Genomic DNA, 18035 nt, shown 5'->3' with positions numbered 1-18035 from the left:
TGATTCGACTTGATTGCGGGGGCTGCAGCCAGACTTATAAATTATCTCGTTTTTGTTCCCCATTTCTGAAGCATGAATTATGATTTTGGATTTGATTGTAGGAAAAAGTGTTGTTCTTCAACGACTCCAGTAGGATTCGAGTAAGTAGATTTATGATGGGTGAAAATAAAAAGCAGTAGAAGAAGAAGGAGCAGATCGAGGATCAAGTTCAGGGAGGCTTTCCTCAGCAGTGAGCAGACGTCCAGTCTGCCACTAACCTGCTTGGACCATGATCAACTTGTTTCTCCATCACACTACGCTTCACCAGTTTCCATTTATGGTAGTCTCACTCTGATTATGATTCAAAAACGAAAAAAAACATAGTCCAGTCGAAACTGGGTAGTAACGGGGTTGGTTTTTCTCAACGGTGCATTTCATAATATGGTTATTCCAAGATGCCATAAAGAAATATTATCTGGGCTTGACTTTGACACTCGCAAGTTGACATTGATGCAAATGATCAACTGGTTTATTAATGCTGCTCCTCTAATAAGACAAGCAAATAAGTAACTCACGCGTAGTTTTGTAGTTACCCCAACTTTCACCACGATCTTATTGTACTGCTTATTGGACAGAGGAGCAAAAAACAGGTCGTACCACCAACCGACCCATCTCGTTGGATGACATTAAACAGATTGAGTTCGAGATTACGAAAAAAACGACTTCTTCCCGAGCTTCATGCATCATTATCAACAATCAGTCAAGTACAAAGTATAAGCTTCGTTTCAAATTCAGTTTTCAAATGCGTATGAACATATTTATACGAAATGCAATAATAAAATAATACAATGCTTTACATGCCCGGGATTCATTCATTCTTTGACGAACGGGTTGCTGGCGTTGCTTCTTTCAAGGAACACGACGTTATCCACACAAAAAATCATAAAAACCAGAGTCTGGAAGATGTGATGCTGTGATTTTTTTGACACTGCAAACAAAGTTAGTTTCTGGTAGATTTGTTATGACTGAATGATTTTCATCCCAGAGTCTTTAGGAGGGCGTGTGGGACCATGTCGATGTTCTTTGTTTGCATCTGAATAATCATATATCGTGCCAAGTGCCATGCCATTATTCGCCATGTGAAGTCTGCAACGTGTCGTTGTCGATACAGATGATGATATGGGGCATGAAATTACTCCATAATGGTCAGGCTCAGGAATTGAACTCCTCCAAATTGAGAGCAAGAAATCTAGGAATAGCAGAATTAGGATGGACACTGAACAGGTCCATCAGCAAGTGGTGGCGGTGGGGGTGTAGAAAATCAGGAGAAACTGCAGACGCATAATGTGATGACCATAGGAATAAGTTTCATGATCGCACCACAACCGCTGACTGTTGCTCGTATGTGACTGTGCGTCCGACGCATGGTCTTCACGACGCCGAAATCTCAATTATTATGCTCCCTTCATTTCATTCTCTTTTTATGCATGTACATATGCCGTTTAGAAATCTGAAGCCTGGACAGGTTGTGCGTGAAGCATATTCTTCAACGCAGTGACCAAAGTAAGTATTATTACAGATTCGTTAGTTCGTGGCGTACTCCATGTTGTGCTGCATAATAATAATGCAATCGTTGATAGTAAATATCACAGTGGTACGACGTATACACGAGGTTTGGTTCCTCCTGCTGCAATTCCCTGTAAATTATAATATTGTTCAATCAACGTAATGGGGTTGGACGAGAAAAGGCTTTTTGAACTCGTTCCTCTCGGATGAAAAAAAGTAAAACACGCATCTCGAATTCAAATTTGTACCATTTGTTCACTTGGATTCATCAGTTACATGTGTGTGTAGAGGAGGTTACATAGTTGGTTCACTGGTTGGTAAGCAGCAGAGTTGGCTGAATTTGTCAGGTTGTTGTTTGAGTGAGTGGGTCCTCATAAATCCTCCCCTTCGACACTAGAAAGTTATCCGAGAGAGACATTCAACGACCTTTTTTTACGAGACCCGTACTTATTCTCTTGCCAGTTATTTTTGGGATGCTAATGTATGTTCTGGTTATGAGAGACATGATGAAGAGTTTTTTGACATGTCAACCCAACAAAAAGTCCACGGAAGCCATAAACTCCTCTCTTTCTCAGCATAATGCTCAGGATGATTTAAAATTCCTAAATGGTAAAAATTGAAAAGGTGTAAATTCATGAAACCGTTTCCACAATGATGACTGAGATCGATGATGCTTTGGATAATAAATCCTGAGGTGATATGTCTAATTCTGTAATAATGTCGTTGTCATCTCTCCGTCCCCCTCGTCTTGTCCTCCTTCACGGAGCATAATCCGTGTAAAAAGCAGGTTGGAGAACCAACATTTCATTATTTCAGACTTTATCTCCGTCTGACTGGTGCATGCATGGTGTAATAGTTCACTTTTACTACTGGGAGAGTTTGCTCAGTTTTTTGTGCGTTGCTTGCTCGGTTAGTTGGATGGGTGGTGGTGGTGGTGGTGGTGGAAGTGGTGGGGAAGGAAGGAAGGAAGGGTACTTGAACTTGAGATGTGGTGAGATTTTGAATTTGGTAGTGGCAGAGCTGATGATAATGGTGCTCTTTATTTATCTCCAGTCTCAATTCAATTCAGCCAACCCAGCAACATGATCTATCGCCTCGTCTCAGAACAAGAAAAGTTGAGAGTAACAAATGGTCTTTGCTGCTGCTTTTGCTGCACAGGCATCGTCATCCCATCCAACCAAATCTATTACCCACCCTGCACACATTAGAGAACAAGTAGTGGAAGTAGTAATACGTGCATGGAAGAAAGGAGGACAGAAGAAAGGGTTGCACTGTTATTATTGTTGCAGGGCTCAGCAGAACATTTGAGACTTGCTGGTGAAAGAAAAAACAACCAGTTTTTGTGCAGGTTGAACACCTGTAGTTTTCAGGACTGAGGGGCTCATCCACAACTCGCAGGGCTGGGACGCTCGTTAGTGCGTCGAGTGGCAGATTTGTTATTTTTTAGCAGATTGAGTGGAACAGCGTTGGTGAAAGCGCCCCTTTGAAAAGTTGTTATTTGAGTCTTGTCACAGCCAGAGTGAAATTAAGAAGATGAGTGAATCCAATGGGCACTTGATGCATAGGGATGAGAGAGAGCAGCAGATAATGTATTAACGTAAAATCTCACTCAATACAATCAACTGCAACAATGGCACACCACATTTATTGCTTTGCTCGTCTACTACTCCCTTCTTTGCATCTTCTTCTTTTATGCAGACGCTGATCCGTCCACGGTGCAGTAGTAAATGTACAAGTAGTAGTAGTAACTTTAAAGTGGTGGTTTGTCGGCTGTTGTGGTGGCAGGGAACTAAACTGCACTTTTTGCTGAGGTCCTGCAACAGGTAGCGGAAAATAATTTGCCTTACCCTAGAAGCCGGTTTGATGGTTAAATAAAAATCTGTTTTGATTTTTTGATGAGCTTCACTACCACTTCTCTCCTGCAAAGAGAAGAAGAAGAAGAGCTCATTGTTCACCATCCTCCCTCCGTTTCCTTGTTACGGACGCTGTCCAATCACTTTTTTGTGTCCTCTCTCCTCCCTTAATTTGCACACTCTTCCCTTGTCTTCCCTGCTAATCAAAGTCAAACACGAGCTCTACGTTCAGGCCGGGACAAAAGCAAATCTAAATCACTCTCTTAATTTTGAGGGCGATTAAATGGTAATGAGACGAGAGCGGGATTCGTCCGTGGCATTAATTGTCTTTCTCGTATAATTTTACGTAATGTTCAAAGCAGCAGCTCATTTTTTAAGTAGGTAATTACCACCGACGCTATTACTCTCCAGCCCTTGATTTACTAGTTTGGATCCACTGACACTTTCAGAATTATGGGGTTCCTTCCCTCTCTTGTGGATGTGGAAATGTGCATAATGTAGAAAAGTGTAGATGTATGGATGGATTCACTACCGTACATGAAACGTAATGGTTCCTTTGCACGACATTTCTTCCAGCTTCTGGTCATGTCAACTGCCATTACGTACATAATTATTAAAGTTTTACATGACCAATAAAATTTGCTATTCGTTAGCATTTCATAAACACAGAGTAAAAGCCAAGTGTTGCAACAATATTCTAGATTTTGAGTACGAATGTGGATGTCCTAAATATTCAGAATCCATTAAAATTATAAATTGACTCTGGCAATGGCACACCGGCCACACCGTGTAGAATTCCCCACCGCTGTGATTCCAGCCATTAAGACGCAACAATACAACAATGAATCTCTTTTAAGAAACCATAAAAGAAGCCATGAATCACATTTGGAAATTTAGAAATTTTTTCATTTATCGAGAACAGTGAGGATTTGAAGATGCGTCATAAAATGAAATGTTGAGTTGTGTTGTAGAGAATATAATAATAATAATGTGAGTGAATAAAGGGCCCCAAGTGAATGGAGTGGGTGGAGTGCCATACATCAGGGTCTCCATTTGTATGGCACCGGTGCTTGATGAATAGAATGTATTAAAACTGAGATGGAGGGAGACTTAAGGGTACCACCACCACCAGTTCCGAGAGGATCGAGTCTCGTCTTTGTCTGCTGATCTGGTCGTGATTCTCGTGATCTGAGATTTTTTTGTGCTTTTCACCTCCACCCGTCCACCCTCTCATTTGTATCAGAATTGAAGCCCTCAAGGTGGATGTTCACAGATTTCGGAAAATTTACGTTTTAGAAAATTTCAAATTTTCGTGGAAATGTTTCCTAAATTTTCCTAACAGGTTATTCGTCTATGGCTTGAAAACTACGTGGGTGTAATGCATAAATATGACAATCAAACACAGTATTTCTTTATATGCGCGTAATAAACGTACGTATTGACATTGGAATACATAATTGACGACGTGATTTATACAAGGGCTGCCAATCCATAAAAAGGGTCTGTTTCAGTTAAAGTGAGTACAAACACATTTCTGACAGTGCATTAGCATATGACTGGAGTGATCCTCTTCGTTCTCGCCTCAATGAGCCCTTACTCGCTCGTCTGCATTATTATTATGCACTTCCCTAATTTAATTCAATGTGTGAGCTGGTTATTTTTTGAGCCATCTCATCAAAAGTTGGGGAAAAAACTGGGGCCGAGAAGAAGAAGGATAATCTATTTAAAAAATTACATGCTACACAATCTGAATATTGCTCAAGAGGATTTCTTTCTCGGCCAGCTACTCACATTACAATGGCTACAACACAGTTAACTAAAACGCATTCAACACTTTCGTCCACATCACAAAACATGACAGCTCAGCTCATCAACATCAAATAAATAATGGATTACTGGTGGAAATGTGGAGAAAATGTGTCTATTTTTACATCCCGTATTATTTAGTCAGACAAAGGTAACCTGGTAAAGTTCACTCCAGTCGCGCGGCCACCTTGGTCAGTCATTCGCCTCCTCCTCCTGATCAGCCAGCACCATATCGTGATCATCATCATGGAAGGTGAGCGGAGAAGAAGGTGACTTATCTACGACTACGCGTAAGCACACAAATAAATGAACGGTTGGATGAACAATCGGTGCGGACGGTTAATCATATTGGACGGAGGAACGCTTTATTTTTATGGTTATTATCATCCAGTCTTGTAATGAACCCTCTCCTGCACACACAGACTCATTATTAAATATTACCATTATTCTAAGCCAATGCTTTATCTGACAGTACAAATAATGAGAGTGTAGTCGAACTGTCTGGTCCTCTATTCTCGGCCCAATGTTATTCTCATTTCATTTTATGAGCTCGAGCCTTGTTTATTTTTCAGAGATTAATTTCGTGTCAAATTTACTTTTGACATTTGATTCTTTTATTACGCTTTTCCTCACAGCGAGAGAAAAAAACGCGTCAAATGTCAACTTATTTATTTAACTACTACATACGTACGTAGATGAAAATGCAAATGTACATTTTGCTCAACGTCTGAGACAAAAAATGTTTACTTGCATTTCTGACTATAATCATAAAATGCTAGCAATCCGTAATTCGCAGTAGTCAGTCACAAATCAAACAAATTAATACATTTATTTGCACATGCATCCAGAGTTAAAAGCACATTTGGAGAATTAGTGTTGGGGCTCAACTACGACGAGCGAGTACTCACTCACTGCGAGGTGGATACAAATATTCACGATGTCCTTGCTTGTTTTGATTCATTCAACTCTTGGTTCAAACGACTTTTATTTTATTGCCAATCTGCTCAAATATTTATGCGCATTTCAGTGCATCCGACCAAGTGAAATATAAAGAGTCGACTTTTATAAGACACAATATGCTTTTGTTCATACATAAATGAATTTCAATCGAGCATAAACTGACTGAGGGTGCTTTTCACTATTGTGTCCATGAAGAATTGCCTGCTTTCGTGCATATTGACTGACTGAGACTGAGCTGAGATTCTGCTTCAATCACCGTGTCAATATTTTCCCAACGAAATTTGGATTTATATAAGTTCGGATGAAGACTTGGATCGCGATTTTTACGACCCTCGCTCGTACAATAATTCTTAAACGGTGATGAGATTGAGAAATGAAATGCACTGAAACTAAACGGGCGAAACTAACGTCCAGCGTCGTATCCGTTTTGTCAAATCGTCATCCAGAAACACATCATTGACCTCGGTTCATTTCGTCTCTGCTTAGAAAAAGTTGAGCAATGCGATCATCATACGTAAAGTACGTGGCTTAAAATTCGATATTTGCTCAAACTGTATAGCACAATTTTGAACTACCTCAAATCGATACAGTTTTCTCTCGTCTGAAATTGGAGGAATAATGGTCGATGATATCATTTATTTATCGGGCTGCTCCGTCCATGTGCGTACGTAAGTAAGTGTCTGCACATCTGCAACGAATGCAATGCACATATGTGGCAATGGAAATAAGGAAGGGTGCACGAAATTCTGTGGAAAGATACCAAGTTGGCAGAGCAAAAGTTCCAAAGTCGTCTTCTTCTAGCATGGGGGCAAAAGGTGACAGATTACAAATTGTAATTCGCATGTTTAGCCTGGTCACATAAAACTCGCATTCACGTCAGTCTTAGCTTAAATAAATGTTCTCATTACGATGGTTGACAACTAATTACACATTTACATGTGTGATCGCATAAACTTGTAACCGTAAATCATCTCTGAAAAGAAAAAGCTTGTCTATGTAGATTTATTATGCATCTATGTCTGTATGTAGGTATAACACCATCTACTAATTATTGCGTAAACAAGTCGCATGTTACCCCGGATTGTATTATTAATTAATGCGTAATCCATATAATTAGCCAAGTTACGATCATTATTCCATTTTTGCATCTTGACGTTGATTTCCGTCCAGTGCGGATTTACATACGCGTTGTAGCGCACAATGAGCAACGACCCGTCCGTCGAGTCAGACACAATCAACAAGTTAATCAAAACGTCTTATCAGTTTCTTACTCCGTCGTCGTTTTTTTTGCTGCATTGTTTTTGCTCCCACTTTTGCTAATCATCAACAATTGAGTGAAGGAAATTGACTATTGTGCGATTAATTATTTTATTCACTGCGTAAGGCAGGAGCTGATATGGAGAATTGGTTGATGGTAATAATTATGAAGCCTGTTTGTATAGAAGCGATATTCGATACTGATTACGCGCTGAGCACCATGTCCAGTTCGTAGTTGAACTGTAAACAAAAAATTATGAAATTGATGATTGTACGACAATTATCAATCATTGTTTTGGTTCTGGGCTTATTTCTTGACCGGGTGCCAGCAGCCAGAAAACTGATAATATAAATATTTAGCTGGGTCTTAATGATAATAATAATAAGGCAGCAAAGTGAAAAGCCATTGACTTTGGCAATTAAGCGTCTGAGTAATTTAAGATGACAAAACATACTGATGACACAGTTTTATGGTATCGGTGGAAGGACAAAATGATATGTATGTAAAAACAGCTTTGGACAGATTTTAATAACTGTGCGTCCAACAAATTAAAATGAACTACTATTTACTATTCACAAGTGTGCCTTCAAATACACATAATTATGTATCAACTATCCCACTCTACCACATATGTAAATAAAATAATATATGGCTGAACTATGCGACCACCTCTTCGTCAATACATAGTCACCGTCATTCGTCAACCACTGCTGTGTCCAATTAAATAAACTGATGCGTATAACCCAGAAATAAGGAACGTAACATAACGCATCAATATGTCACACAGAACTTTTGCTACCACCATCGGATTTAGTTAGATAATCCTACCAAATATTTCTACTCGGACACACTAACGCACATTTCCTGATAATGCTAATGCATGTCCCATCTATGGCAGTAAAACAACACGGACACGCTTTTAACCATCGGTTACCACTTATTTCCTTAATTCATAATGTCACAAAAACACGAACATTATTTGTTAGATTATAGCACAGCAAAATGACTAATGACAATTGACAGGGAAATGACACACCTTTCTCCACATCGGGTCTCCCTCCATACGCAACGCTGTGCACATCAGAAATTGCTTCAGGAAGCATTATGTACTGTTGATGAAACGATACTGTTGCAGTCCCGAAAATTCAACGACGACGAGACTCCATTTTCATTAAGAGACGCAGCAAATAGCCATGTGCAACCTGCAGCCAACTCGATTTGTTTTGTTTATTTGAATAAAATATATTTTTTATTTCCGACAAAAAACTGAAATGAAGCTCATCCATCACTATCAGCCCAGTAAAGAGAGAAACATGACACGAGTCAAAACGGGGCGCATATACAAAATTACATACGAACAACCAGGATCCAATAAAGTGAACTCGAGCTATTGCAGCTCCTCCAGGCTACACAACTGGAGAAGAGATGAATCGGATGACTCAGTGAAATAAAGCAACAATGGCCATGCAAATGTTGCAAGTCAATGTGGATTAATATATGCGTGTGCATGAGTGTACATACAGATTATTCGCTGCATCAAGTCCACCACCAGCCAGGACTAATAAATAATAACAATATTTATTGGAAAGGTGGCTCAATTCAAAACTTAATTAATGTGGATGAGTCGAACCGTGGAGAGAAACGGGAATTGAGGAACTGGTGACATCATCCCTTCCACGAAGGAGTTGGAAAAGTGAGACGATTCTCTCTCTCTGGGGGATGATTAATAAGACCCATTTCAATTTTATGAAAAACAAACTGTTGCCAACTTTACTTCACCACTTTTTTGCCCGACTTTGCATGCAGGGCGTGTGGACCACATGCAACTTGTGTGTGCACATGTCGTTGTGGGAGAGATTTTATTTCTGCACTTCCAGCTCAAATAATTACGCTCCCTGTGGAATAACAGGCGAGAGAAAAGGTCACAAAAACATCAGAACCAGAGGCAAGTTGGGAACAATTGATGTTGTGAATAAGGTGTTTCTCACTTTTAGTTTGGCTTTTGCTCATGACAAAGTGAGCAACCACAGTGTAAATTTAAACTCAATAATCTGGGTGCACTTATGGGTTACCAATTTAATTGTATGCATGCATATTGTATACTCGAACACAGTAATTTTCCTGAAAGAGTTTGTTGTTTCACTCATTGCATTTCACGAGTATTTATTTACTGTGCACTACAATTATTCTGCATTGCCGGTAATGTTTCTTATTACTCATCGATTTCACATTTTCCTAAAATGAGCAGAACCCAAAAATGGTGACGCATCGGAACATTTCACACTTTTGTGAGCCAGGCTTTTCACGACCACGACGACGACTGACTGCATGTTTATCATTCCCACACCAAATCAACTTGGCTTCTTACCGTTAACCGAGTTGCAGAGTAGTGAGTCATCTCATCAGGAAGCAAAACTACTCAATCATCAGTTCAGTCGCAAGGTACATTACGGTTACGGGATGCAGTGGAAATAGGACAAGAACATGGAACCAGACCATTTGTTTGAGGAGTGAGATTTGGTGTATTGGTTACTGTGCTACATGTGTACGTATGTGGGTTGGGTAGGCCGAACCTATTTTGTACAAGAGAAATGCATCATGTAAACATTGGGAAAAGGTTCACGAAACCAAATACAAAACAACAACTTTCAATGCCAAATGAAGTTTGGTTGGATCCGAATGACAAAACTTTTCTTTGATCCCGATCACATATTCCGATCATGTGCATGCATATCCACCGACCGAAGAAGAAAACCCATGCACTCTGAATGACCAACAACTGAAATCTGAATCACAATAAACTTATAAATACGTCCGTATAACCTGCCGATTTCAGTTTTCATCTGTCTGTGAACTCTAATCTCTCCCTTATTTCTAAACTCCTTTGAAGGGTCTGGTGCAATTTATTCAATTTGGATAAAAGAAATCGCATGAAAAGATTTTCGATTTCGACCTCCATCAGCAGCCGAGAGTGGCGAGCTGGTGGAGGTGAGAAGCAGTGGGCAACTTGTTCGGAACAAGAGTTTCACAACCACCGTGAATCATTTCCTTTCATTGTCGGGTAGAATTACTCTGTTTATTTTTAATATTAGGGTTTACAATCCGGATTAAGATGAAAAGATCAGAGTGGATTTCACGTTGGCCAGTCGATGAGGAAATTAAAATCGTTCTCATTTTATGCTCGATTTTTATTTCTTTTATTTTATGTGCTTTTTATATCTTTTCATGCGAGGGATGATGAGAAAAATTCTAATTCAAGTTTTCATAAAAATTAGTTGTCATCCGGCCACAAATAGAAATAGCGTAAAAATTTTTGTCAGTGATTAATTGCGAAATCACAGATTTTTAAATCCTGTGCTATACATGATATGAAGGATCGCTCAATCGATGGTCATTTCATCCACTGCAAAGCAAAGGGGAATTGTTATTAAAATGAACTCGTCCACACATGGGCACAGCATGCGAGTGCCTACGTATTTATTTATGATACCATGAAATTCATTAGCAAAAAAACTTATACTCGTATTATGTACGTATTAATTGGACGGATTAAAATATAGTAAAATACACGAACCGGATGAATATTGTGTAGGCTCGGCTTGCTGACCGGACGGAATATGCGAAGGGGAAAATTCTGATAAATAAAGCTCGGCTATGTTATAATTACTACGCGTTGGTATTGCTCATGTACCCATACACACGTTTGTACATATGTATTCGTAATCAGTAGCTGCCTCATCGTATCCTCATTCGTGAAATTCTGCTGGTGAGTAAGAAGAGGGAAACAAGCCGGAAAGTGCATACTCTTTTACACGGAAATTTTTAAAGATAGTATCATTTGGCCGTCAGGTCATTAATTTCTTGCCGGCATGCAATGCAATGCAACGTATGTATGAAACTGTGTGAACCGCAATGTATGAGATGCGCTCAAAAATGCAAAATTTTTATAAAAATTAGAGTAAACCAGCGAATCGTATCGTATCCGGTTTAAAAGAGAGAAAGAGATCGAGGGAGTCATCGCTTGTTTCTTTGAAATGTGAATTTAGCATGATTATGCTTATTTAATATTCTGCGCATACAAAACCTAACCAATTGTTTAGCATCTGGATCATAAATTAAATGTTATTTGTTGTGGAATTTATGATGGATTGAAATTAAGTAATGACTAGGTTCGCATATGGATCAATGTTCCCAGAAATACTTACATAATTCCTTCGTCGTCTGAGTGTACGCATAAACAGCATTACGAAGGATAACTTGTGAGAATGTATACAATAAAATGTTGATTGAATCAGGCATTTGTTTAATTTTATACATCGACACCAATGGAATAAAAATAAGACAATCGTGCTTTTATTGTCTCATCTCCAGATTTAACTGTGGGATTGACCCTGTGAAAATTATGCTTAAACAACAATTGTGATCAGATTATCGTAAATAATTCATTCCATGAACCATTTGAATTTTTCATAAATAAGAAAGTCGAATAAATCCGGTGGTTGAAATATCATAAACAGAGTTACACTATCAAACTCATGGTGAAAATCCTTGTTGTCGTCGTTAGGTCGCAGAAGAGTCAACATGTCAATACTCCATCCTCCACGATGTGAAGGATGCACATCGCTTGCTTTGCACCGTGGGCGATGGGATTTATGAAGTGGTTTAAATAATGCATAGTTATTAACTATTATTATTATTTCAGCACTATTGTACAATTCCTCATTGTTACATTATGAAAAAATAATTCATTCATTATAGTTGGCAGGTCAGATGTCACAACTTTGAGGCTGCCGTGAATGAAGAGAAAGTGACTACGCCAGCGAAATGACGACACTTTCTTCCATTGATGTCCTATTTCACTCCACATCCCTCGCTCAAACTCACTCCGAGGTCGTCACATTACTTAAAAAGATTCGCCATGATCCAAACTCCGAGCACGTGACCTCTTAGGTTATCCGTTTAACAACTTTGTCCGGGGGAAGGTAACCCATGCCACGGACATCGCCTGCTACGTGATCCAACATATGCATCTTTCACCCGTAAGTTATCGTCATGCTAATCTCTCAGATATTTTTTTTAGATATTTTGCAAGTTTTAAGAATGGACTAAAAAAGCATGTCCTAAAATACTACTGCTGCTACAGAGAGAATGAATATAAGCATCAAATTCTGTTGTGGGGAGTTGTGTACATGACACATTATCTTTATGCACAAATCACAAATGCACATTGTACTCGAGTTTACAAACATTTGTCATTTTTATCAATTGTCAACAATTGAGTTATCAATAAACTCCACAGAACTGCTTCCCTGTTGACATTGTCCATCATTATGTCCATGCATTAGTATACGGCTTGACCGCATTGCGTAATTATGGCTCTTCTCAGCATTCGTGTACTCCTCGCTTGCTGCCTTCTCCTCACCCAAAGTTTCTCAAGGGCAGAGGAGAAACAAAGAGATTCCTGCAAAGACGTTTCCAATCAGCCGGCGTGGGTGGACGAATTTCATGACGCCTGCTTCAAGACCCGTACCGACAAATTGGATCATCCAAAAGGGTGAGTACATAGACAGACACAATGCGCATATTTATCTATCTTACCCACTCAGCACCACAAAACGTTTCAGTACAATTCTTAGTATGGCAATTATGCTGAAAATTATCTCTAATTTCTACCCGAACGGAACAGATGGCACCATACCTGCAAGGTCAGAATGATTCACGGGAAAGGGGACCTGATAGTGAGCGCACTGACCAAAATGACCAAGGTGGACGTGGATTTCGGCGATGGTTCCCCGAAGGAAGCCCCCACAGAAATCAAAATCACGACCATGCTCCGCAGTGCCGGGAAGAAGGGGGTCACCCTCATCCAGTGTCACAAGGACGGGTCCAAGATTGTGGAAGTGGTTTCCGCCTACAACACCACCGGCGCGGACGAACCCTTCGCCAACCTGATGAAGTTTAGCCTCCCGACCACCGCTCTGGCCGACTGCTACAAAGTCAAACCATTATCTGAGGATCCGGAAACACAGAAAATCCATGTCTTGGAAAAGAGCTGTTAGAATAATTATGCCACCTTTCGCAACATTAAATCCAACTGAGCCGTTTTCTGCTTTCTCTCCTCATATTTTGAAACCGTCTCAAAAGTTCATTCATTCCGAGATGGTGATTTTTGGGTGCATTCTCCTCCCGTTGAAGAGTTGACAGGACAGACACGAATTTCTGAGGAGATTGCCCAATTTGCATCCGTCTCAAAAAAGTCTTTTGGTTCAGTGTTCTCTCTCTCTGATCGCCGATTGGTGATGGATGGGAATGAATCGTGCCCAGTTCATGATCTCACCTTACCTCGCGCAACCTCCTCCTCCATCCATTGACTTTCCTCAGTTAGCAGCACCATCATCTGCATAGCGTCGTAGTCGCATTATTACCTTCACCTCTTCTCCCGATACAACTTACTCACTTGACTTAACTTACTACTTTTGGCCCCATGCATGGTTAGTGAGGACGAGACAAGGAAAAAAGTTTAGCCTATGAAATTAGTTGGATCGTTGGTTTAATATTGCACTGTTGAGGGTGAGTTACACCTTCTTCTTCTCGAGTCCGTAATCTGGCTTCAAATCTACAAAAGAAGATTCATTTCAGTGCAGTCTGGGCAATTACTTGCTTTTTTCTCTCTCTCACTATTTACTCTTTTTCAGGTAGACTGGACCAAGGTTGGGAGTAGTATATGCATGTGTAGCAGGGCTGTCGATATGGCCGTGTGGTAAGTGAAGGTGGTGGCAGTGACTAATACGCAACAAGACTAATGGGAGAGTACAAATAGGTGTAGTGTACACTTGAGTAAATTTACTTTTGCTCCATGTCGAGCCTTTTTAGCCCGAGTCAGGGCTTATGGAACCGTCATGTCCGTCCGTCCGTCCGTCTGTCCGGCACGATAGAGCCAAAACGGCTGAACCGATTGACTTGAAATTTTTACCGTATGCATATTGGACAAAGTTAGGAAACGAGTTCGAAGATGGGCGAAATCGGTCAAGTGGTTGACCGGTGGGGGTCATCGGAGTGGGTGGGGTATTATGCACCAAATTTCAAAATTGTCGTAGAAGGCTGAAATTGGGTACAGAGGTTGCTAATGGCTCCTAATAGATAAAAATGACTTTAAGTTGGAAAAATTTTCATCTTGAGGGACCCTATGGGATGACCCATACTGATTTTTCAAAATCGTCATAACAAGCTGAAATTTGGTAGAGAGGTTGCTAATGGGTCTTAATAGAAGAATATGACGTGGAATTGGTAAAATTCTTATCAGGAGCGACCCTATGGGGTGACCCATACCGATTTTTAGAAATTACTTTAAAAACATTAAATCCGGCAAGGTCATACCTAATGGCTTCTCATGAAAGGATATGAAGTTAAAAGTGAGCGAATTTTAACCAGAGTGACCCTGGAGGGTAACCCATACCATTTTTTAAGTTTAATTTTTTCCATCTGAAATTTGGTACGAAGGCTAAAGACCACTTCTTGATAGCAAATATAGCTGTGGAAGTTCAAAGTGGTAATATTATGTCGGTCAATTCGGAGAAAAATTTAGAAACAGCTAGGACTCACGGAGTCAGGGACTCTGTCCCTGACTCGGGCTATATGGAGTCTGCACTGTAGGTTTTTTATTTGACGAAGTGCAAGTCATCTTCTTCTTGGGACAGAGAGCAGGTCCAGTGTTTGTGGATGGTTTGCATTTAAATGAAGCCCTGCACATAGATTTTCTCATCTCTATCTGCTGCTACTTACTACACAGTCGAAACTCCACTTAACTCACACACACATGACCATCAACACCAGATGCATATTCATCTCGTCAACTAAAGAAGCAGCAGCAGCGTCAGAATGAGAACATGGAGCATGCAACCTTTACCTTGGACTTGGTGAGGAAGGGGCAATAAACGTTTACTTCTTCAGCAATGAATCGTAGTGTTGAATAAGCGTGAGTCTCTGATGAATCCATTCTCCGTATTATTATTTCTCCTCAAATCACGTCCATAGGGATTTTTTTCAGTTTCATTTTCCTTCAACATTTATCACCTCAAAACTCTCTCCATCCATCCAAAAACCAAAGGCTTACATACATTTACATGGAGAGAGATAGCAGGAGGACGAGCGGAGAAGGACCACAACTCCTGTTACCCGCCCGTCTCCCGTGGCTGTGGCTGTGTACTTGTTGGAGGAGTACTTTTTTTAATGTACACACAGGACGACTTGGACCAAAAAGAGAAACATCTTCCAATGTCTTCTTGTTATTATTATTATTGGACGGACATAGTTTTGGTAGCGAGTGGTATGAATGCAGTGTAATCCCGTGTAAAAAAAGAGAGTCGAGCTAATCCATCCGAGATTTGTGTGATGCAACCACTTTTTTGCTGTGTGGTGGCCCTGCTTTTTCTCCTGCGAGCAGCAACATGCAGCATCCCTATTTCAAGTCCAAGACACTTTTCACGAGAAAATGGGACGCGAGATGAGACGGACGAAGGGGAGACCACTTATTTTCTATGATATTCTTTTCCTCGTCTTCCCTCCATTGGACAAAACGTGGCTCGGTTTGCTGTGCAGGGAATCAAATAAAGAACGTTTTGTCTGCCTTGCGTAATAACTTTGTTGGCATAACCAACCAACGCTGGGCTGCGCTCTCTTATCGGGAAGGAACTTGTGTAAGCAACTGGCACGACGACTTTGAGTCATTATTATACAACAGACATGAGACGACCACGATACGGCCCATTGAACAGTGAGACTCTCGGGGTATCAAATGTCCAATGGATGGATGAATGTAGCCGAGTAATGATCATTTCCTACGGTTTTTAACGTGGTTTCTTCCTAATTATCATTAACTTGGCATTTTATTTACTTTCTCGTGGCGTAATATTATTATGGGACGATATTAAAGTGTGCATTCAGAGGGTTATTATTATTATTGCTCTGCGTCCATTTATTTTTTTTACACTTGGATGTATTTCAGGCATAAATGCTGCATTTTTATAAAAAAAAGCATATTCACGTATGTATGTACATACATACTGAAACATGGAACTTACATATAGCATGTAGTTCATGAGCTGAGACACATGGACATAATGTAATAGTCGTAATAATACCGATATATATTCTTATGTGCTGTTGTTGGGCAATCGTATTTCGTTTCGATATGCGTATACAAAGTTAATAAGAAAGAAGAGATGATGAATGTTGAATGTTAATTTGGGCAATCGAACTATCACGTTACCATTCTACCATACACTCTGCACAGCATTGCATACGCGTTTGAAGCTGGTTCTAGTCGACTGTTGGTGGGACTCGTGTAAAGCAGCAGCAGCATATGTAACATGCACATAATTATGTAACGTACCCAGTGCATAAAGTTGTGGGTCGAATGTATTAGATTATTTTCGTCAACGTCAGCTTTTTTGTAAACAAGGCTTGTTGATGATAGACGGGCTTGAATTAAAAATATGAGAATGAATAAGAGAGCGTCCTATCAAGGAAAACGCAAGTCTGGTTCAAACTTGTGATGATGATGGGTCGATTGGGCAATATCTGACTGACCCGAACTTTACACTTACACCAACCACCACAGGATTTCGTTATTGCAAGAAAGCTATTTTTTGTCGATAATAAAAATGGAAAGAATTTATTTTAAAGGACGCAAAAACAAATCTAATCGCTGATTATTTATGGACTCGTGATTTATTGGTGTGTGTGTATTTAAAGTATTTGCCAAGATCACCCAACTATAAACTCGACATCCAATGTCATTGCATGTACATGTTATGCCACTACTACTACTAAATACTGACTATTAACTAGTATTCATGGTGTTTGAATTAACAAATGTTGACTGTCTGTATCTGCCACACCACCACTTTCGTGTTGTATGTATGTAACATGATGATCTGCGCGAATTCAATGACTCTCAGAGTAAAAAAATGGATAAAATACTCACTCATTCAACGAATCTTGAATTTGAGCAACAAAGTGGTGCAAATCTAAACGTCGATAAGGATTCATAATACAGTGTATTTAATCCTCCAACTTGCTGAACAAAAACAAACAGAAAGTCATCTCTGCCAGTGTATCGGCGTATGAGTGTAGAAATACATGGAGTGCAGGATGTGCTCCTTTGTCTCATCACTTAAACAAAGTCTTGTTTCTTCAATAAAGAAAGAAGGAGAAGCACATAAAATGACGAAATAAAACAAACCCAAAATTTACAAACATTTAGAGCCAGCCAGCCAAATAAGGTTTTATTATTTCGTTCCTCTTTCTACAACATACTATTCACTCGCGTATTTAGAATCCAAACGACGACTACACACTTTATGCATTACCAGTTGGTCGGATTTTGCCATAATAATGGTGAAAATGCAATAAACTTGGTAATTCATAATGTGATGGCTGTTATGATCGAGCTACCTGCTCGGCACAATGGCAATAGCAATAATAATAATAATAATATAAATGATGAGTAAGTCATAAGCTGCTCCCCAGAAGAAGACGACGACGAGGAACTGATCGTGGAATGACTAATGGCAAGCTCAGCACAGCCAGTGCCACGATTAATTTACCATGTA

General features: G+C 39.9%; 1 protein-coding gene across 1 annotated transcript; it reads left to right on the top strand.

Moving 5' to 3' along the window:
* The first annotated feature begins 11985 nt into the window (after nucleotides 1-11985).
* LOC110845175 lies at nucleotides 11986-13546 on the top strand. The gene is made up of 2 exons (XM_022091540.2): nucleotides 11986-12976; nucleotides 13109-13546. Exons 1-2 carry the CDS (start codon nucleotides 12795-12797, stop codon nucleotides 13479-13481), a joined length of 555 nt encoding a protein of 184 aa, XP_021947232.1. The 5' UTR covers nucleotides 11986-12794; the 3' UTR covers nucleotides 13482-13546.
* The last annotated feature ends 4489 nt before the right edge of the window (nucleotides 13547-18035 follow it).

This window comes from Folsomia candida, unplaced genomic scaffold, assembly GCF_002217175.1.
Source record: "Folsomia candida strain VU population unplaced genomic scaffold, ASM221717v1 Fcan01_Sc002, whole genome shotgun sequence".
Lineage (NCBI taxonomy): Eukaryota > Metazoa > Arthropoda > Collembola > Entomobryomorpha > Isotomidae > Folsomia > Folsomia candida.
Note: the sequence above shows the minus strand (reverse complement) of the source record. Positions and strands in the feature narration are given on the sequence as shown.

Coding starts and splice junctions, on each gene's coding strand:
- LOC110845175 (XM_022091540.2), top strand. CDS start 12,795: ATGGCTCTTCTCAGCATTCGTGTACTCCTCGCTTGCTGCCTTCTCCTC. Junction 12,977..13,108: donor AAATTGGATCATCCAAAAGG/GTGAGTACATAG, acceptor CGAACGGAACAG/ATGGCACCATACCTGCAAGG.